Source organism: Hyla sarda, chromosome 4 (genome assembly GCF_029499605.1).
Source record: "Hyla sarda isolate aHylSar1 chromosome 4, aHylSar1.hap1, whole genome shotgun sequence".
Taxonomy (NCBI): Eukaryota; Metazoa; Chordata; class Amphibia; order Anura; family Hylidae; genus Hyla; species Hyla sarda.
The window spans coordinates 410,580,809-410,606,174 of record NC_079192.1 but is presented as its reverse complement, the minus strand read 5'-3'; the positions used below and the strand labels follow the sequence as shown (position 1 = coordinate 410,606,174).

General features: G+C 38.4%; 1 protein-coding gene across 3 annotated transcripts in view; it reads left to right on the top strand.

Moving 5' to 3' along the window:
* Window positions 1-25,366, top strand: part of LARGE1 (LARGE xylosyl- and glucuronyltransferase 1) — a 410,766-nt gene that overhangs the window by 98,077 nt on the left and 287,323 nt on the right. For all 3 annotated transcript variants that reach the window (XM_056517630.1, XM_056517631.1, XM_056517632.1), the window contains one exon: window positions 18,730-18,919. In XM_056517630.1, coding sequence (XP_056373605.1) covers window positions 18,814-18,919 — 106 coding nt within the window. In that variant the 5' untranslated portion in view covers window positions 18,730-18,813. The remainder of the gene's footprint in view (window positions 1-18,729; window positions 18,920-25,366) is intronic.

Sequence of the window (25,366 nt, the reverse complement as noted above, 5' to 3'; positions counted from 1 at the left end):
GAGCTGAAATATGAAGGTCATACATTTAGGAAATTGCAGTGTTAGAGGAGTGGCTAATATAATTCACATCTATAGAGATAATACTGTTCCCTAGGGCTTAGGAAATGGCTACATATTAATATGTATATAAGAATACAACGGCTAAAATAATACCTCCTATGTATATGTAACTACTATAATACTGCTCCTATGTATAAGAATATAACTACTATAATACTGTTCCTATATACAAGAATATAACTACTATAATACTGTTCCTATATACAAGGATATAACTACTATAATACTGCTCCTATATACAAGAATATAACTACTATAATACTGCTCCTATATACAAGAATATAACTACTATAATACTGAACCTATATACAAGAATATAACTACTATAATACTGCTCCTATATACAAGAATATAACTACTATAATACTGCCCCTATATACAAGAATATAACTACTATAATACTGTTCCTATATACAAGAATATAACTACTATAATACTGCTCCTATATACAAGAATATAACTACTATAATACAGCTCCTATATACAAGAATATAACTACTATAATACTGCTCCTATATACAAGAATATAACTACTATAATACTGCTCCTATATACAAGAATATAACTACTATAATACTGCTCCTATATACAAGAATATAACTACTATAATACTGCCCCTATATACAAGAATATAACTACTATAATACTGTTCCTATATACAAGAATATATCTGCTATAATACTGCTCCTATATACAAGAATATAACTACTATAATACTGCTCCTATATACAAGAATATAACTACTATAATACTGCTCCTATATACCAGAATATAACTACTATATCACTGCTCCTATATACAAGGATATAACTACTATAATACTGCCTCCTATATACAAGAATATAACTACTATAATACTGCTCCTATATACAAGAATATAACTACTATAATACTGAAGCTATATACAAGAATATAACTACTATAATACTGCTCCTATGTATAAGAATATAACTACTATAATACTGTTCCTATATACAAGAATATAACTACTATAATACTGTTCCTATATACAAGGATATAACTACTATAATACTGCTCCTATATACAAGAATATAACTACTATAATACTGCTCCTATATACAAGAATATAACTACTATAATACTGAACCTATATACAAGAATATAACTACTATAATACTGCTCCTATATACAAGAATATAACTACTATAATACTGCCCCTATATACAAGAATATAACTACTATAATACTGTTCCTATATACAAGAATATAACTACTATAATACTGCTCCTATATACAAGAATATAACTACTATCATACAGCTCCTATATACAAGAATATAACTACTATAATACTGCTCCTATATACAAGAATATAACTACTATAATACTGCTCCTATATACAAGAATATAACTACTATAATACTGCTCCTATATACAAGAATATAACTACTATAATACTGCCCCTATATACAAGAATATAACTACTATAATACTGTTCCTATATACAAGAATATATCTGCTATAATACTGCTCCTATATACAAGAATATAACTACTATAATACTGCTCCTATATACAAGAATATAACTACTATAATACTGCTCCTATATACCAGAATATAACTACTATATCACTGCTCCTATATACAAGGATATAACTACTATAATACTGCCTCCTATATACAAGAATATAACTACTATAATACTGCTCCTATATACAAGAATATAACTACTATAATACTGAAGCTATATACAAGAATATAACTACTATAATACTGCTCCTATATACAAGAATATAACTACTATAATACTGCCCCTATATACAAGAATATAACTACTATAATACTGTTCCTATATACAAGAATATATCTGCTATAATACTGCTCCTATATACAAGAATATAACTACTATAATACTGCTCCTATATACAAGAATATAACTACTATAATACTGTTCCTATATACAAGAATATAACTACTATAATACTGCCCCTATATACAAGAATGTAACTACTATAATACTGCTCCTATATACAAGAATATAACTACTATAATACTGCTCCTATATACAAGAATATAACTACTATAATACTGTTCCTATATGCAAGAATATATCTGCTATAATACTGCTCCTATATACAAGAATATAACTACTATAATACTGCTCCTATATACAAGAATATAACTACTATAATACTGCTCCTATATACCAGAATATAACTACTATATTACTGCTCCTATATACAAGAATATAACTACTATAATACTGTCTCCTATATACAAGAATATAACTACTATATTACTGCCCCTATATACAAGAATATAACTACTATAATACTGCTCCTATATATAAGAATAAATCTACTATAATACTGCTCCTATATACAAGAATATAACTACTATTTTACCTTTTTTAACTGGTAATGAGATCTTTATCACAAGACCTGAGTAGGGATAAGTAAGAACGTGGCATCATCTAGTTTTTCTTGTATAAGCACGCGGTATGATTCTGCGGTTTTCAATTAATATTCAGGCAAGTTCCTATTAGAGAATGTGAAACTGCAGGAAATGTGTATTTGCCCTGTGATTATTCGCTATTCAGAGACTAGAGAATCCCGGGTTCTATCTCACTTGTTGTTCCAGGCCCTTTTCTTCTGTCATTGCATCCGCCATCTGGTGCTACACGGAGGCACAAAAGTATCTACATCTATTAGGAATCATGTAATGAGAAAATTGAATGAGAGAGGGCACGTTCCTAGATAATTGGCCCCCGGGGAACGTCTTTAGAGAAAGATAAGTGGTTGATGATCTAATAACTGAGATATGACAGAATGTCAAAGGAATCCAGGCCATTCCGGCAGCTTTTAATGCGATTGGTCCAGGAGTGTTCAGTGTTTATCAAAGATGGAAATGATTGGGAATGGATTGGTGGGGAAGATGGGGGCATTTGCCATCTGTGTGGGTTATGCTGCAAGTATCGAGCCCAACTTATAGGGTGCCTGATACTACAGTGTTGCGCCAACCCTTGTTCTCCGATGAGGTAAACTATGAATCTTTAAAATGTTCAAAATTGGTTCTACTTCTTATTCTATTGAATTGGCTGTTGGATTTCATTAACCTCGGAAACTGCACTGTTTGCCCTTAAATGGGTTACTCCGCCCCTACACATCTTATCCCCTGTCCAACGGGGCCCCCCACGATCTCGGCTGCGGAACCAGAACATCCAGTGCATGGAGCGAATTTCACTCTGTGCCAGATGACTTGCAATGCGGGGCGGAGGTTTGTAACGTCACGCCCCGCTTGTGACGTCACGACCATGCCCCCTCAATGCAAGTCTATGGGTGGGGGCGTGACGGACGTCACGCCCCTCCCATAGAATTACATTGAGGGGGCGTGGTCGTGACTTTACGAACAGGGCGTGCTCGTGACGTCACGAGCCTCCGGCACTCTGGCGCTGCACCCGCCGCTCTAAATGAACGCCGGATGCAGCAGGGAAATCGCTGAGGTCCCCAGCGGCGGGACATCATCAGACATCATCCTCTATTCTTGGATAGGGGATGAGATGTCTAGGGTTGGAGTACCCCTTTAAAGGAGTTGTCCAGTGCGGAAAAACTTATCCCCTATCCTAAGGATAGGCAATAAGTTTCAGATCGTGGGGTGTCTGAAGACTGGGGCCCCCTGCGATCTCTTGTACGGGGGAAGAGGACGTGTTGACCACCGAACGAAGCAGCGGCTGACACGCCCCCTCAATACAACTCTATGGCAGAGCCGGAGCGCTGCCTTCGGTAATCTCCGGTTCTGCCATAGCGCTGTATTGAGGGGGGTGTCGGCCACCGCTTCGTGCGCCCCAGCGGTCGGACACCCCTCAATCTGAAACTTATCCCCTATCCTTAGGATAGGGGATAAGTTTTTCAGCACTGGGCTACCCCTTTAATACTCATGTATAACACTCTGAGGCAACCTGGGCCATATCCGACCCCATTCAAGTGTTTTATCACAAGACCCAAAATCTAGTCTAAGGCCTCTTTCACATTCTTGTCGGGCTATATGGAGCTCTGTTGGCAATTCCGTCTAAACAACGGGAGTATTTTTGTTCTCCGATTACCTACCAGTTCCCTGATGGACCCCAGTCAGTTGTGTTCCGACCCATTGTGGGGCCACACGGCGCAAAGAAAAGAGGTAAATGGACCCAGAAAAGGATGGAGCACAATGGCAATTTGAACATTGCCTAACTTTAACCTTAGCCTGTCCCTAACCCTGGTAGTAGCAGAAGCCGGGTAGTAGTAATCCAAAACCATTAGCAAATCGGAAACTTTTGGAAATTATTGAATATATTTGGAATAAAAGTATGGCTCATGTGATATCCCAAAAACAACGGCTCCATAGCTGAGTGGTGATAGGAAAATAATGCCCATTTTTTGTGAGTTTCCAAAAACCCCACCCCGTCTGTGGTTGGTTTCTGCCAATATCAAAACGGTTGGAAAGTATGTAAAAGAACAGAGACAGAAACATTGCCATAGACATGAGAGATAGAAGTCAGATGTGGCCATGATAGGTAAGGAGGCCCAAAAACCCTTCCATCCCTCTAGAAGACATCAGGTTTACAAATAATACATAGACAATTTGGACCCAAGGTATTGACATGCCAACCGTTAGACCCCAGATTAAAGGGGTACTCCGGTGGGAAACTTTTTCTTTTTTCTTTTTTTTTAAATCAACTAGTGCCAGAAAGTTAAGCAGATTTGTAAATTACTTCTATTTAAAATTATTAATCCTTCCAGTACTTCTTAGCAGCTGTATACTACAGAGGAAATTCTTTTCTTTTTGGATTTATTTTCTGTCATGACCACAGTGCTTTCTGCTGACACCTCTGTCCATTTTAGGAACTGTTCAGAGCAGGATATGTTTGCTATGGGGATTTTCTCCTGCTCTGGACAGTTCCTGACATGAACAGAGATGTCAGCAGAGAGTACTGTGGTCGTGACAGCAAAGAAATCCAAAAATAAAAATTCCGGTGTAGTATACAGCCAATAATAAGTACTGGAAGGATTAACTTTCTGGCATCAGTTGATTTAAAGTTTCCCTGAAAGGTGACATGTTAACAGTTGTGTGCAGAACCATGATGCATTGAGAGCTGGGGATCCAGATTAATAATACACAATAATATATACCGTATATACTCGAGTATAAGCCGACCCGAATATAAGCCGAGGCCCCTAATTTTACCCTAAAACCCAGGAAAAGTTATTGACTCGACTATAAGCCTAGGGTGGGAAATACACCATCCCCCCATGTCATCATCCAGACCCCGGTCATTATCCCCCCCTTCATCATCACCGCCTGTCAATCCCTTCATCAGTGGTCTTCAACCTGCGGACCTCCAGATGTTGCAAAACTACAACTCTCAGCATGCCGGGAGTTGTAGTTTTGAAACCTCTGGAGGTCCGCAGGTTGAAGACCACTGCAGCCTTAGTCATCATAGAGACCACCCCCCTCCACCCCTTTTGTTTTGTACTCACCTCCCCTCGGTGGGAAGGAAGGTTGAGCTGGTCCGGGCCATCTATGGTGCAGGGACCGTCTGGTGGGGATGGTTAGTCATTGTGGGCTGTCCATTTTTACCGGGGGGGGGGGGGGGGAGGTGGCCTCTTCTCCGCGCTTCGGGCCCGGCCCCGGACTAGTGAGGTTGCCTTGACGATGACGCACAGGGACGTTGCGCATGAACGTCCCTGTGCGGGGGTGGGCCCAAAGCGCGGAGAAGAGGCCCCCCCGGTGAAAATTCACAGCCCGCAACGACTAACCATCCCCACTAGACGGTCCCTGCAGCATAGATGGCCCGGACCAGCTCACCCTAACCTCTCGCCGAGGGGAGGTGAGTACAAAACAAAAGGGGTGGGGGGGGCTGGATGATGACGAAGGCTGCAGTGGTCTTCAACCTGCGGACCTCCAGAGGTTTCAAAACTACAACTCCCAGCATGCCCAGACAGCCGCTGGGAGTTGTAGTTTTGCAACATCTGGAGGTCCGCAGGTTGAAGACCACTGATGAAGGGATTGACAGGCGGAGAGTTCACTCGAGTATAAGCCGAGGGGGGGGGGGGGGGGGGGGGTTGGAGGGGGGGGGGGGCGTTTTCAGCACGAAAAATTGTGCTGAAAAACTCGGCTTATACTCGAGTATATACGGTAAGTACCAGGGAGCCCAGAACATTGAGAGACTAATAATTGTGGCCCATAGTGGCTCCTGACTCTAGTCCCAACATAGAACAAGATAGTGATTAGAAGATACCGGTGTTTGTAGGTGGTGGGGGTGGGCAATTTTGCATTGGGACCCCGAAACCTCGAGTTTCGTCTCCACAATTGTGTTATCGTGAATTCTATTCAAGTATTGTCTCAGCCTATTTGGGCACATAATTCATAACACTGCTCTTTACATGGATAGTTATGTGCCCATTGAGGTTCCCAAATTCACTCGGTGTCACATAACCGCGTCTCTTCAGCTCGCTGTATCGCTCAGTTTCGCAGTTTCAGAGGAGCAGCCTTCCCTCCATATTGTAGTGCAGCTTCCCGTGTCCGGGGGGTCCCGGCAGTCAGTATAATGTGTCACGGGCAGGTAACTCTTCCCATCTCATCACAGTCAGCAGCCGGCACCGTCACTATTAATAGATGTGCAGCCATGTTTAAGGGACAGAAAGGAGCCGGAATCCTAATGGGAGCTGTCGTGTGTACCCAGAATAGCGCAGTATCTCTGGCAGCCCTCGCAGGCTATTCTGGGCTTTACATTTACAACTTTATGCAGAAGAACTTGTGGTTGAGGTGAGTGAGGCCGGGGCGTCCCAGCATGTTACATACTGGAGATATACAGTACATACATACACATAAATATCCATACATAGTACACACATACATACACATATGTGCCTCTATACATACAACATACATACATACTCATAAATATCCATACATAGTACACACATACATACACATAAATATCCATACATAGTACACACATACATACACATAAATATCCATACATAGTACACACATACATACACATAAATATCTATACATAGTACACACTGCACACACATATGTGCCTCTATACATACAACATACATACACATAAATATCCATACATAGTACATATAAATATCCATACATAGTACACACTGCACACTATTACATATAAAGACATACACATATAAATACAACACAAATACACATTACACATGCTTACAAGCAACACACATACACACTATACAAATAAACAGTACATACAATACACATACATATACACACACACACTGCACACACACACACATGCCTATATAAATACTGCAAACATATATATATCTATACTGTACAGTCACACCATTCATATAGAAAGACAAACATTTTAACATACAACACACACACGCGTTACACATCCTTACAAAAAAAACAACACATACATACACAACACATACATCCTTACAAAAAAAACAACAATATATACTATACATATATACAGTACATTCAACACATACATACATACAACAGACATACATGCTGCACACACTTACATACATATATATAAAAACAAACATACAAGATACAAACATATACGGTATAGCCATACACTGCACACACACATATATAAATACAACACAAATACATATTACACATCCTTACAAACAACACATGTACACACTATACATATACACACAGAGTACACATGCAGATACTGCACACACTTACATACATAAATGTAAAAATATATATACAAGATACAAACACATATCCGTATATAGTACACACATAAAAAGACATACAAAGACATACAAAACATAAATACACATCCATACATGCAACACAAATACAACTACATATATTAACCACAGGTTACTCCATTTAGGGCAGTGGCCTCAAACTGTGACCCTCCAGAAGTTGCAAAACTTCAACTCCCAGCATGCTCGGACAGCCATAGGCTGTCCGGGCATGCTGGGAGTTGAAGTTTTGCAACATCTTGAGGGCCACAGTTTGAGACTATTGATTTAGGGTAAAGAAACATAAAACATGAAAAAAGGGAGGAGACAGAAAATGGGCGGAGCCAGAACTAAATATCAAGTGTCACACCAAAGGGTCTGAATGTATAGTATTCTATGCCAAGTAACATATGTCCATGCCGAATTTCGTTTTTTCCAAATTTGTCAAAAATTTAAAAAATTCTGTCTTCACATTCTCTTCATTGCGTATTAAAGGAGAAGTCTCATACTAAAAATACTTTTTAGATCGCTGAGGGTCCGACTGCAGGGGCCCCCCATGATCTCCTGTACGGAGCCCCGGGAGCGGGGGCCACCACTTTTCTGGGAGAGCTGAAGATAGCGAACGGCTCCCCCATAGAGATGTATGGAGGGCGCGTTGCGGCCCCTGCTTTGTTCATGACGTGCCACTCCTGAGGAGATCTGGGCTCCATACAGGAGATCTCGGGGGGTCCGACTGCTGGGGCAGGATATGGGGTAGGTTTTTTAGTATGAGATATCTCCTTTAAAGGGGTACTCTGCTCTCCAGCATCCGGAGCATTTAATTCCGAATGCTGAGTGCGGGCTTCCGTAGTCACTCCACCCCCTTGTGAAGTCACGCCCTGCCGCTGTGATGTCACGCCCGCCCCCTCAATGCAAGTCTATGGGAGGGGGCGTGACAGCCGTCATGCCCCCTTCCCATAGACTTGCATTGAGGGGGCTGGGCGTGACGTCATGAGCTCCCGGCGCCGGCTCTAAGCGTTCGGGAGCATTTTGTTATCCGAACGCTGCGCAGCGCAGTACCCCTTTAAGATTTTAGACTTTACTTTTTAGGGTCTTAAAGGTATACTCCGGTGGAAAACTGGGGGGCAGGGCATGACATCACGAGGGGGCGGGGCGAACTACGGAAGCCGACACCCGTCGTTCGGAACTAAATGTTCTGGACGCTGGGGAGCAGAGTACCCCTTTAAAGGGGTACTCAGGTGGCAAAAAAAATTTAATCAACTGGTGCCAGAAAGTTAAACAGATATGTAAATGACTTCTATTAAAAAATCTTAACCCTTCCAGTACTTATCAGCTGCTGTATGCTCCACAGGAAGTTCTGTTCTTTTGTAGTTTCTTTTCTGTCTAACCACAGTGCTCTCTGCTGACACCTCTGCCCATTTTAGGAACTGTACTTTACTCAGACACCAAAAAATAATTTTTAGCAAATTGTCTCCTCTCTGATGGCTCGGATCTGCGTCTGGCTCGGCGCCCCCCGGCTCCGTCACTTGTTGTGTGAGTGTTTTGTTCCAGTGTTGCTTCCTTGGCACGTTGGTCCTTAAATCCCAGCGCACCCCTCCCCCCCCCCCCCCCCCGTCTCCTTCCTCTACGGGAGGGGAGGGTGGTCTCACCACATTAGAGTGTGACTTCTCAGTCGTTGCTATCTTCCAGCTCGCTGCTGGCTGAGGACTTAAATAGGCAAATTGTGCAAGCTTTCATCTCCTGCCCGCCGTCGCCTTGCGCGCTGCCATTTTATTAGGTTTGACAGCCGACGTGTGCGTGCGTTTGGAGAGAGGGGTGTCATAAATAATCGGGGTGACCTCTCTGCGCCAGGCCCGCTAATAAACTGGAGGAAATTGGGATCTTATCTGGTGCGTGGACTGATTAGGTGTGACAGGCGGCTTAAAAGCGCTCGCAAATCACGACAAATTGGGGAGAATTTTGCTACGTGTGATCAGGACAAATATGATTTTCCGGACTTGACAGCTTCTAGTGTTTGTTGTGGAGACACTACTTGGCACTGTGATTATGTGCCCGATAGAGCCGCGGAATACCAACGCCATGTACTGGCATCGCCCCCCTGGTGTAACCGTATCACTGCCGGTCGATCTCATGCTGTATCGGGAAATTTAAAGAGGAAGGGCACCTAGAATGTTCCCACCTCGGAACGCAGTTTATCCATCGATTTCCAACATTTCTGTGCCCTAACAAGATACTAGCTCATCTTTTCTCTCAAGTTGCGATAACAGTTTGTGGGGGTTAATTCTCTTATTTCCCTCCCCCCCAAAAAAGAATCTACCTCTGTTCTTTAAAAAGATCTTTTGTCAATGTTCTAACATCAGTTTTGGTTCATATGGAGACAGAATTGGCACCAATGATCATGACCTCCCAACTTACCCCTGTTCTGTAAGGAGACTATTTGGCCCAGTTGTGACCATAACCACCAGAACTGATCTAAGTCTCTTGTCGTGACTCCAGGCTTCTCCGTGTTCTATAAGGAAACCATTTGTAAAGGTCCTGACTTCAGTTATTGTAGTTGTGGTGATAACTGGTGCCGAATAGCATGACCTCCAAATTTACCCCTGATCCGACCATTTGGATACATCCTGACATCGGTTTTCGTGATTTTGATCACAATTGGGTCCAAAGAGCATTGCCCCCAGACTTACCCTTGTTCTGTAAGGGGACCATTTGGCAACGTTCCGGTAGTCAATTATGGTGGTTAAAGGGGTACTCCGGTGGAATTATTATTATTTTTTTTAAATCAACTGGTGCCAGAAAGTTAAACAGATTTGTAAATTATATAAAAATAAATACCGTATACCAACAATATTGTAGAATACCTGTACCTTTTTTTACACAGTTTTTTAGACAGGTTTTTTATCCTCTTTTAAAGTGCTGATTATTAGCTATATTTTATATGTTTAAGCCCCTTAGTATATGGTAATAAGGGAACCATATATAAAAATTGGCAGCTTCCTTACCATCTCCCCTAACCCATAGGTAGCGCTTGTATATATATATATATATATATATATATATATATATATATATATATACACATCCAGATTTGTAAATTACTTCTATTTAAATATCTTAACCCTTCCAGTATTTATTAGCTGCTGAATACTACAGAGGAAATTATTTTCTTTTTTGGAACACAGTGCTCTCTGCTGGCATCATGACCACAGTGCTCTCTGCTGACATCTCTGTCCATTTTATGAACTGTTCAGAATAGGAGAAAATCCATATAGCAAACATAGGCTGCTCTGGACAGTTCCTAAAATGGACAGAGATGTCCGCAGAGAGCACTGTGGTCATGATGTCAGCAGAGAGCTCTGTGGTCATGATGTCAGCAGAGAACACTGTGGTCATGATGTCAGTAGAGAGCTCTGTGGTCATGATGTCAGCAGAGAGCACTGTGGTCATGATGTCAGCAGAGAGCTCTGTGGTCATGATGTCAGCAGAGAGCACTGTGCTCGTGATGTCAGCAGAGAGCTCTGTGTTCCAAATAGAAAATAATTTACTCTGTAGTATACAGCCGCTAATAAGTACTGGAAGGATTAAGATTTTTTAATAGAAGTAATTTACAAATCTGTTTAACTTTCTGGCACCGGTTGATTTAACTCCACCGGAGTACCCCTTTAATGACAATGAGATGGTCAAATCTAGGTTCACTACCGTCACGCCCCCCTCCCATAGACTTGAATTGAGGGGGCGTGGCCGTGGCATCACGAGCCTCCGCCCTGCATCCCCCGTCATCCGGCACGGAGCAAAGTTTGCTCCAGTGTCAGAACCCCCGCGATCATCCTTTGGATAGGGCATTAGATGCCTAGGGGCGGAGAACCCCTTTAAGTAGTGGGTGGATAGTCTCTGCTTTGTGATATATATATACTGTAAGGCTGAGGACCCCAACTCAGTCCTCAAGGCCACCAACAGTTCAGGATTGGAATTCCATTGGAGTTACTTGAATTCCGGTGGGCCTTCAGGACTGAGTTGGGAACCACTACTGTAAGAATAGGACTTCACAGATAACATGTACTAGAGTATATAAACTAAACACCCTGAGCCCATCGACGGGCTGGTTATAAGTGACGTGTCCCCTTTAAGAAAAAGTCCAAAAAATGTAACAAATTTCCTTCTCGGCTTCCAACTCTTCATACCGGTTGTCATGTGAATAAGATGAAGACTTAAGGAGCCTTATTTAAAAGTCTATAGGGGAAGTCAGACACCCATCAGAACGTGCGGCAGCGGCACAATACTCCGGAGCAGAATGCAGCAGTGTGCCCCGTGCGCAGCGGCGAGATTACTTCATACAGGCAATTATACTTGGAATATATTATCCGTCCTACTTAAATTATTTTTAAGAAAGTCTTGTTGCTTGGAGTGCCAGTACTTAATGGTAATTTGTGCGGAAAGCGCCAAAGCTGGTTCTTCTTTGTCTGGATGTTACTAAAAAAGCGACTCTAAGTGAGAATTTTCATCTTGTGATAATAAATGTGTTATTATTCTCTGAAACCGAGAGTAGTGATGTGTCCTCCTGAGAGACAGAGACAGAAAAATGTATATATTGTGGAGCATCTGGTATAACCTGGGTATATACTGTATAGAATTATATGTACAGCTGGTGTAAGTTATATATCTCCTGTATATAGTGATATGGACCATGCTGGTATAACCTGGTATATACTGTATATAATATATATGTACAGCTGGTATAAGTTATATATCTCCTGTATATAGTGATATGGACCATGCTGGTATAACCTGGGTATATACAGTATATAATTATATATGTACAGCTGGTATAAGTTATATATCTCCTGTATATAGTGATATGGACCATGCTGGTATAACCTGGGTATATACTGTATATAATATATATGTACAGCTGGTATAAGTTATATATCTCCTGTATATAGTGATATGGATCATGCTGGTATAACCTGGGTATATACTGTATATAATTATATATGCACAGCTGGTATAAGTTATATATCTCCTGTATATAGTGATATGGATCATGCTGGTATAACCTGGGTATATACTGTATAGAATTATATGTACAGCTGGTATAAGTTATATATCTCCTGTATATAGTGATATGGACCATGCTGGTATAACCTGGTATATACTGTATATAATTATATATGTACAGCTGGTATAAGTTATATATCTCCTGTATATAGTGATATGGACCATGCTGGTATAACCTGGTATATACTGTATATAATGTATGTATACAGCTGGTATAAGTTATATATCTCCTGTATATAGTGATATGGACCATGCTGGTATAACCTGGTATATACTGTATATAATTATATATGTACAGCTGGTATAAGTTATATATCTCCTGTATATAGTGATATGGACCATGCTGATATAACCTGGTATATACAGTATATAATTATATATGTACAGCTGGTATAAGTTATATATCTCCTGTATATAGTGATATGGACCATGCTGGTATAACCTGGGTATATACTGTATATAATTATATATGTACAGCTGGTATAAGTTATATATCTCCTGTATATAGTGATATGGACCATGCTGGTATAACCTGGTATATACTGTATAGAATTATATATGTACAGCTGGTATAAGTTATATATCCCCTGTATATAGTTATATGGACCATGCTGGTATAACCTGGTATATACTGTATATAATTATATATGTACAGCTGGTATAAGTTATATATCTCCTGTATGTAGTGATATGGACCATGCTGGTATAACCTGGGTATATACTGTATATAATATATATGTACAGCTGGTATAAGTTATATATCTCCTGTATATAGTGATATGGACCATGCTGGTATAACTTGGGTATATACTGTATATAATATATATGTACAGCTGGTATAAGTTATATATATCTCCTGTATATAGTGATATGGACCATGCTGGTATAACCTGGGTATATACTGTATAGAATTATATGTGTACAGCTGGTATAAGTTATATATCTCATGTATATAGTGATATGGACCATGCTGGTATAACCTGGTATATACTGTATATAATATATATGTACAGCTGGTAAAAGTTATATATCTCCTGTATATAGTGATATGGACCATGCTGGTATAACCTGGTATATACTGTATATAATATATATGTACAGCTGTTATAAGTTATATATCTCCTATATATAGTGATATGGACCATGCTGGTATAACCTGGTATATACTGTATATAATTATATATGTACAGCTGGCATAAGTTATATATCTCCTGTATATAGTGATATGGACCATGCTGGTATAACCTGGGTATATACTGTATATAATATATATGTACAGCTGGTATAAGTTATATATCTCCTGTATATAGTGATATGGACCATGCTGGTATAACCTGGTATATACTGTATATAATATATATGTACAGCTGGTATAAGTTATATATCTCCTGTATATAGTGATATGGACCATGCTGGTATAACCTGGGTATATACTGTATATAATTATATATGTACAGCTGGTATAAGTTATATATCTCCTGTATATAGTGATATGGACCATGCTGGTATAACCTGGGTATATACTGTATATAATATATATGTACAGCTGGTATAAGTTATATATCTCCTGTATATATAGTGATATGAACCATGCTGGTATAACCTGGTATATACTGTATATAATTATATATGTACAGCTGGTATAAGTTATATATCTCCTGTATATAGTGATATGGACCATGCTGGTATAACCTGGGTATATACTGTATACAATTATATATGTACAGCTGGTATAAGTTATATATCTCCTGTATATAGTGATATGGACCATGCTGGTATAACCTGGTATATACTGTATATAATATATATGTACAGCTGGTATAAGTTATATATCTCCTGTATATAGTGATATGGACCATGCTGGTATAACCTGGGTATATACTGTATATAATTATATATGTACAGCTGGTATAAGTTATATATCTCCTGTATATAGTGATATGGACCATGCTGGTATAACCTGGTATATACTGTATATAATTATATATGTACATCTGGTATAAGTTATATATCTCCTGTATATAGTGATATGGACCCTGCTGGTATAACCTGGTATATACTGTATATAATTATATATGTACAGCTGGTATAAGTTATATATATCTCCTGTATATAGTGATATGGACCATGCTGTTATAACCTGGGTATATACTGTATATAATATATATGTACAGCTGGTATAAGTTATATATCTCCTGTATATAGTGATATGGACCATGCTGGTATAACCTGGGTATATACTGTATATAATTATATATGTACAGCTGGTATAAGTTATATATATCTCCTGTATATAGTGATATATACCATGCTGGTATATCCTGGTATATACTGTATATAATATATATATGTACAGCTGGTATAAGTTATATATCTCCTGTATATAGTGATATGGACCATGCTGGTATAACCTGGTATATACTGTATATAATATATATGTACAGCTGGTATAAGTTATATATCTCCTGTATATAGTGATATGGACCATGCTGGTATAACCTGGGTATATACTGTATATAATATATATGTACAGCTGGTATAAGTTATATATCTCCTGTATATAGTGATATGGACCATGCTGGTATAACTTGGGTATATACTGTATATAATTATATATGTACAGCTGGTATAAGTTATATATCTCCTGAATATAGTGATATGGACCATGCTGGTATAACCTGGTATATACTGTATATAATTATATATGTACAGCTGGTATAAGTTGTATATCTCCTGTATATAGTGATATGGACCATGCTGGTATAACCTGGTATATACTGTATATAATATATATGTACAGCTGGTATAAGTTATATATCTCCTGTATATAGTGACATTGACCATGCTGGTATAACCTGGTAAATACTGTATATAATTATATATGTACAGCTGGTATAAGTTATATATATCCTGCATATAGTGATATGGACCATGCTGGTATAACCTGGTATATACTGTATATAATTATGTGTATAGCTGGTATAAGTTATATATCTCCTGTATATTGTGATATGGACCATGCTGGTATAACCTGGGTATATACTGTATATAATTATATATGTACAGCTGGTATAAGTTATATATCTCCTGTATATAGTGATATGGACCATGCTGGTATAACCTGGTATATACTGTATATAATATATATGTACAGCTGGTATAAGTTAGATATCTCCTGTATATAGTGATATGGACCATGCTGGTATAACCTGGGTATATACTGTATATAATTATATATGTACAGCTGGTATAAGTTATATATCTCGTGTATATAGTGATATGGACCATGCTGGTATAACCTGGTATATACTGTATATAATATATATGTACAGCTGGTATAAGTTATATATCTCCTGTATATAGTGATATGGACCATGCTGGTATAACCTGGGTATATACTGTATATAATATATATGTACAGCTGGTATAAGTTATATATCTCCTGTATATAGTGATATGGACCATGCTGGTATAACCTGGGTATATACTGTATATAATATATATGTACAGCTGGTATAAGTTATATATCTCCTGTATATAGTGTTATGGATCATGCTGGTATAACCTGGGTATATACTGTATATAATATATATGTACAGCTGGTATAAGTTATATATCTCATGTATATAGTGATATGGACCATGCTGGTATAACCTGGTATATACTGTATATAATTATATATGTACAGCTGGTATAAGTTATATATCTCCTGTATATAGTGATATGGACCATGCTGGTATAACCTGGGTATATACTGTATATAATATATATGTACAGCTGGTATAAGTTATATATCTCCTGTATATAGTGATATGGACCATGCTGGTATAACCTGGGTATATACTGTATATAATATATATGTACAGCTGGTATAAGTTATATATCTCCTGTATATAGTGATATGGACCATGCTGGTATAACCTGGTATATACTGTATATAATATATATGTACAGCTGGTATAAGTTATATATCTCCTGTATATAGTGTTATAGACCATGCTGGTATAACCTGGTATATACTGTATATAATATATATGTACAGCTGGTATAAGTTATATATCTCCTGTATATAGTGATATGGACCATGCTGGTATAACCTGGGTATATACTGTATATAATATATATGTACAGCTGGTATAAGTTATATATCTCCTGTATATAGTGATATGGACCATGCTGGTATAACCTGGTATATACTGTATATAATTATATATGTACAGCTGGTATAAGTTATATATCTCCTGTATATATAGTGATATGGACCATGCTGGTATAACCTGGTATATACTGTATATTATATATATATGTACAGCTGGTATAAGTTATATATCTCCTGTATATTGTGATATGGACAATGCTGGTATAACCTGGTATATACTGTATATAATTATATATGTACAGCTGGTATAAGTTATATATCTCCTGTATATAGTGTTATGGACCATGCTGGTATAACCTGGTATATACTGTATATAATATATATGTACAGCTGGTATAAGTTATATATCTCCTGTATATAGTGTTATGGACCATGCTGGTATAACCTGGTATATACTGTATATAATTATATATGTACAGCTGGTATAAGTTATATATCTCCTGTATATAGTGATATGGACCATGCTGGTATAACCTGGTATATACTGTATATAATATATATGTACAGCTGGTATAAGTTATATATCTCCTGTATATAGTGTTATGGACCATGCTGGTATAACCTGGGTATATACTGTATATAATATATATGTACAGCTGGTATAAGTTATATATCCCCTGTATATAGTGATATGGACCATGCTGGTATAACCTGGTATATACTGTATATAATATATATGTACAGCTGGTATAAGTTATATATCTCCTGTATATAGTGATATGGACCATGCTGGTATAACCTGGGTATATGCTGTATATAATATATATGTACAGCTGGTATAAGTTATATATCTCCTGTATATAGTGATATGGACCGTGCTGGTATAACCTGGTATATACTGTATATAATATATATGTACAGCTGGTATAAGTTATATATCTCCTGTATATAGTGATATGGACCATGCTGGTATAACCTGGTATATACTGTATATAATATATATGTACAGCTGGTATAAGTTATGTATCTCCTGTATATAGTGATATGGACAATGCTGGTATAACCTGGTATGTACTGTATAGACGGTAATTATATATGTACAGCTGGTATAAGTTATATATCCCCTGTATATAGTGATATGGACCATGCTGGTATAACCTGGGTATATACTGTATATAATATATATGTACAGCTGGTATAAGTTATATATATCTCCTGTATATAGTGATATGGACCATGCTGGTATAACCTGGTATATACTGTATATAATTATATATGTACAGCTGGTATAAGTTATATATCTCCTGTATATAGTGATATGGACCATGCTGGTATAACCTGGTATATACTGTATATAATATATATGTACAGCTGGTATAAGTTATATATATCTCCTGTATATAGTGATATGGACCATGCTGGTATAACCTGGTATATACTGTATATAATATATATGTACAGCTGGTATAAGTTATATATCTCCTGTATATAGTGATATGGACCATGCTGGTATAACCTGGTATATACTGTATATAATTATATATGTACAGCTGGTATAAGTTATATATCTCCTGTATATAGTGATATGGACCATGCTGGTATAACCTGGTATATACTGTATATAATTATATATGTACAGCTAGTATAAGTTATATATCTCCTGTATATAGTGATATGGACCATGCTGGTATAACCTGGTATATATTGTATATAATTATATATGTACAGCTGGTATATATATTTTCTGGTGTAGATTTGATAATATAGTTGTTTTTCCCTCTAGATATATTTGAGACTAAATCTTTTCTCATTTTTCCTTTAGGATTTTATTATGCCGTTGGAACAAGTTGCGATGCTCCCGGCGTAGGAACCACGGTGACCTTTGGGGTGGCCCAATTCTGAGAGAATGCTGGGATTCTGCAGGGGGAGAAGGAAGTTCCTGGCAGCGTCTCTCACCCTCCTTTTCGTTCCAGCAGTCACGTGGATCTATCTGTTCACTGGACACTTTGACGGTATGTAATACATTGGAATTTGATGCGGTCGTTGTTTACTAATGTAAGCAATGAAGCCAATAGTACAGTGGTCTTCAAATTGAGGACCTCCAGCTGTGGCAAGACTACAACTCCCAGCCAGCGTCTGTCGGTCCACAATTTGAAGACCACTGCCATACCATAAATAATAACGCAAAGTGTGCCAACTAATAATACCTATATAATCTCTACATAATGCTTTTATTGCAGTAAACAGGCAGCTGTGTCCACATAATGTTGCCATACAGGTCTCACATACTACTTACCATATAGTATCTACAGGATACTGTTAGTAAATATACATATAAAAAAATAGTGCCACACTGTGCCCACACACCGCTGTCATATGTTGCCTACATAATAGTATTTTACATTGATTATTTAACAATGAACACATGAAACTTTCATATATTGTCTACATAATAGTAATATAAAGCGGGCATCTACAATGATGCCGTACAGTGCCCACGTACTGCTACCATGTAGCAGTATGTGAACATTTAACACTGAATGTACATACAGTGACCACATACAGCTGCTTTAGTGTTTAGAATACATAAGACTTATATAAAATCAATATTCAATAGTGAACATACAATAGTGCCATACAGTGTTTACATTCTACCGTTATATACTTTAACATCTACGTAAGACTTATTTAAAAAAAAAAAAAAAAACTCCACCAAAACTATACCTCCATACAGTGTCCATATACTACTGCCATATATTATAGGAACTATGTATGACTAGTATAAAATCAACATCTAACAGTGAATGTACAATAGCTCCATATAGTGCCCAAGTACTACTGCTATATACTGCATTGCACTTATATAAATGAACATCTAACAGTAAACGAACAATAGCTCCCTACAGTGCCCATATACTACTGATATATACAATGGTAAGAAATAAATAAAAAGGAACATCTAACAGTGACCATGTAGTAGTTTCTGTACAGTGCCCACATACCACTGCCATATACATTTAATGAACACCTAACAGTAACAGTACAGCAGAGTGGAGTGCCCATATAATACCGCTATACAGTGCATAGATAAAAGTGCCATACAGTGCAAACATAACACTGACATCACATAAATAATACTGTCACATGGCTGAAGAATAATACTACAGCTAGTGCCTCAGTTGAAGATGACCTATCAGGACGAATGTTTAGAGTTGATTGTTTGTATAACCATTAAGGCACATAGGGCTGCATAGGAGCTGTATACACTAAATTAATAATGTATTTCTTTATATATTTATTTGTTTATTTATTAACAAATATATTTATTTATTCATATATTTATTTACTTATTTTTATATTCATTCATTCATTCATTTATATATTTATTTATTTAATTATCCATTCATTCATTTACTTACCTATTAATTAATAAATGTTTTTCTTATTGATTGATTGATTCATTCATTCATTCATTCATTCATTTTTAAATCATTTTTAAATTTTATTTATTTACCTATTTATTTATTCATTTATTTACATATCTGTTTATATATTTATTTTATATATTAATTCATTTATTTGTCATTCATTTATATACTTATTTACTTATTTTACATAATATATATATATATGTATATATATATATATATATATATATGTGTGTGTGTGTGTGAAAAATAAGTAAATAAATATGTAGATGAATGACAAATAAATGAATGAATATATAAAATAAATAAATGTATAAACAGATACGTAAACAAATGAATAAATAAGTAAATAAATGAATGAATCAATCAATCAATAAAATAGGTAAGTAAATGAATGAATGGATCATTAAATAAATAAATAAATAAATATATATATAAATAAATAAATGAATATAAAAATAAGTAAATAAATATATAAATAAATAAATATATAGGTTAATAAATTCATTCATTTATTTACATATTTATTTACTTAATAATTAATTTTATTTATTTACAAATCTATTCATATATTTATTTATTCATGTACCGTATATACTCGAGTATAAGCCGACCCGAGTATAAGCCGAGACCCCTAATTTCAACCCAAAATCCCAGGAAAAGTTATTGACTCGAGTATAAGCCTAGGGTGGGAAATACCTCATCCCCCCATGTAATCATCCAGACCCGTCATTAACATCCTCATCATCATCCCCTTGTCATCATCCCACACATCCCCCCTTCATCATCCCCTTATCATCCCGCACATCCCCCTTCATCATCCCCTTGTAATCATCCCACACATCCCCCCTTCATCATCCCCTTATCATCCCACACATCCCCCTTCATCATCCCCTTGTAATCATCCCACCCCCCCCCCCCTTCATCATCCCCACCCCCCTTCATCATCCCCACACCCCCCCCCCCTTCATCATCCTCTTCTCATCATTCGCCCTCAGTGGTCTTCAACCTGCGGACCTCCAGAGGTTTCAAAACTACAACTCCCAGCAAGCCCGGGCAGCCATCGGCTGTCCGGGCTTGCTGGGAGTTGTAGTTTTGAAACCTCCGGAGGTCCGCAGGTTGAAGACCACTGCGGCCTTCAACATCATCCAGCCCCCTCTCACCCCCCTTTAGTTCTGTACAGTACTCATATATATATATATATATATATATATATATATACAGTACTCATACCTATATATATATATACATTTATATTCATTCAATTATTTATCTATTTATTTACTTATTCATTCATTTATTTATTTATAAATTTTACGGCTGCTGGATTCAATTTGGTTTCGAAAGATAAAAAATAAATAAAAAAAAGTTGTGAAAGTGAACGCGGCTTTAAATAAGTCCGACACATCTCATTCCGACATAGAGTACAATTTATTCCAAGGGTTCAGAACGGACCGAAAACAGCCGACAGGCTTCAGTCATTTTCTAAAAAAAAAAAAAAAGAAAGAAAAGAAAAAGAATTGGTGTCTGCATGTTTCCGGGTGCGGAAATTGAGTCTATTTTGATCCTATTATCAGAGGCGCACAGATTGCTTCCCGTTTGTTTCATCTATCTCCATTCCAGGGGATCGATCACAGGCGTCGCGCGTTTCGACTTCTAGAACATGCTGTGGAGCCAAATCTAAAAAAGAGAAAAAATAATAGTGAGATAAAACAGAAGACGTCTTGGTTATAAAGTGATGGAGGATAAGGAGGTGAGGGGGGTAATGAGGGCCGGGGCCGGGCGCAGAGGAGTCGCCCTTATCTGTCTCTGACTTCTGCTGATATTCTGCTGCCGATTTCTTTATTTCTTTTCCTCGCGGTAATAAGAAGCTGGGGGGGGGCACTCCGCCGTCTGAAGTGTTGGCAGAATATCTTAAAATTTCGCCTTAAAGTTCCGGAGTTCTCTCCAGAAGTTTTTTATTCTGCCATTTCTAGGACAGATGAATGACGACATCCAATCTGGCCACCGTGTTTGAAAAGCATGGTGATTAGCTGGGTTGCCCAAAACAGGACTGAGTCTAGACCACCAGGGATGATATGTGTTAACCTCTTAGTCACTTTGGACTCTCAGGGATGGTATGTATTGACCACTAAACCACCGATAGACCCCCAAGTATTAGCCATACTAGACCCGCAGGGATATATTAATATGTATATTACCACTAGGCCACTCTAGACTCCATAGGGATGTTTTTTATGACCTTCTAAGCCTCTCTAGACCATTAGGTATATTATTTGTTAACCACTAAGCCATGCTGGGCCCCCAGGGAGTTTATGTAACTAAGTTACTCTACGCAATCAGAGATATTATATATTAAACACAAAGATAATCTAGATCCACTAGGGATATTATGTTTTAACCACTTTTTCACTCTAGGCCACCATGGAAAATATGTGTTAGCCACTAAATCACACTAGACGGCCAGGGATTTTATGTATTAACCACTAAATCACTCTAGATCCTCAGGAATTTTATGTATCAACCATAAAGCCACTCTAGACCCCAATGGATATTATGGATTAACCACTAAGCCACTCTAGACCCCCAGGGATATTATGAATTAACAACTATGGGACTCTTGACCCTCAAGGATCTTATATATTAACCACTCTAGACCCCAGATTTATTATGTATTAAAGTCAAACTACTATGGGCCCCAGCATATTATATATTAGCCACTTTAGACCCCAGGGATATGGCCATCATGTTGAAGAGAGATTGCAGGTAACCATTGTGAGAGTTTATAAGGGCTGTCCTAGTGGGACCTCCTCTTCCTATATGTTTCTCCTGTATGAGAGTCCACCATAGTAGTAGCCACTCTTAACATCTTCCCCCAAGAAAACATTGAGTAAAATAAAAAATGTTGTTGCCCCCGGGATATTATGTATTAACCACTGAGTCCTTCTAGACCCCCAGGGATATTAAGGGAGATTTATCAAAACTTGTGCAGAGGAAAAGTAGACCAGTGTCCCATAGCAACCAATCAATAGCCAATAGGCAACTGGTCAACTTTTCCTCAGCACAAGTCTTGATGAATCTCCCCCATTATGTGTAAACCACTAAGCAGCTCTGCCCCAATAGTATTATGTATCATTACTTAGCCACTCTAGACCCCCAGGGATATTATTCCTTAAAGGAGTACTCCAGCGCAAAATAACTTATCCCCTATCCAAAGGATAGGGGATAAGTTATAGATCGCGGGGGGGTCCGAGCGCTGGGCCCCTCCCCCCCCACGGGATCTCCTGGACGGGGCTGCGGCAGTCTGCAGGAAGTGAAGTTTCGTCCCCAGCAGAAAGCCGCGGCAGACACTCCCCCTCCATATATCTCTATGGGATTCATGGAGGGGCGTGTCGGCCGCCGCGTCATGCGGGGACGGAACGCCCCCTTTCCTGCATATTGCCGCTGCCCCGTACCGAAGATCGCAGGGGGCCCCAGTGCTCGGACCCCCCGAGATCTATAACTTATCCCCTATCCTTCGGATAGGAGATAAGTTATTTTGCACTATAGATGTCCTTTAAAGGGGTACTCCACTGCTCAGCGTTTGGAACAAACTGTTGAGAACGCTGGAGCCGATGCAGGGAGCTTGTGATGTCATAGCCCAGCCCCCTCTTGACATCACGCCCCGCCCCCTCAATGCAAGTCTATGGGAGGGGGGCGTGATGGCTGTCACGCCCCCTCCTATAGACTTGCATTGAGGGGGCGGGGTGTGACATCATGAGGGGGCGGGGCTATGATGTCACAAGCTTCCGGCTCCAGCGTTTGGAACAATTTGTTCCAAACGCTGAGCAGCGGAGTACCCCTTTAAACACTAAACTAGTCCAGATCCCCCAGCGATATTATGTATTAGCCACTTAACCACTCTAGACCCCCAGGGATAATACATGAACACTATCACTAACCTCTAAAAGCATCCCATGCAAAATTATGTGATGTAGCACATGCAGAAAGAGAGTAAATTGGGGTAGACAGGAAGGCAATTTTGTCGACTCTCCTATAAAAACTCACGTTCACCCTTGGCCAGGATAACAACGGTGCGGACTATAACTACTATTTACTTTAGATGTCAAGTGTTGCTGGATTGCAATAATCAGAATAGGGAGAGACCTTCTCTAATTATGGACTTAATGCAGTGTTATAATGTCAAGACTTAATGTACCATGCCCTGAAGTAAGAAACCAAGGCCGGGGGTGCACCCACTGAGACCCTTATTGGTAACAAAAGCTATTTCCATGTACCCAGCTGTCATTACAAGTGCGGGGACTAAAACATTCAATTAAGCCTGTACTTAGATGTAGATATAATGGATACAAGACCCATAATTTCATGAAATGTAGCAGAGATGATGTTGTATGTGTAAATGGCTATTTAAACCCTTATGGGGTAGGCGATTTTTATGACTGTGTATACATCCTAATGACTCTTAAAATGCGATATTCAAATACGATGAATCCCATAAAGCGCTTTGTTAATTTGAGAAACACGGACTAAACAAGGTTTATTTATTTCCGGCGCGTTCGCCGTAAAGTCGTCCTTGGCGTCTACTGGTTTAGAAGTTAATGGGGTGTAGAATCAATCTACTCGCTGCCCGATGTAATTAATGTAAATTCGAGGTGGGTCAAAGGCAGAAGACAACTTTGTTCCGTACTTTCGTAGGACAGTTCAATGATATTCACTCGATATCGTAAACTTTTTTTTTTTAAAGGGAAAAACTATGGTTGGACACTTGAAGAGGTTGATGCTTAACTTCAATTTTCATGGGTTTTATAGGAATTTAGGGTAGTCCTCACTGGTGCTCTTCTCTAATAGTCATAGTCTAGGGCTTTTGGAGGATTGTTGTCATCAGTAGCCAAGGAAAACTCATTGCTGTCCTGGATTTGGAGGATTACCATCACCTAGAGTCCCACCAATGGCACCTCATGCCAACTCAACTTCTTCTCAGGTGATATATCATCTGGCCTCCACACCAATTCCACAAATAATAGGACCATG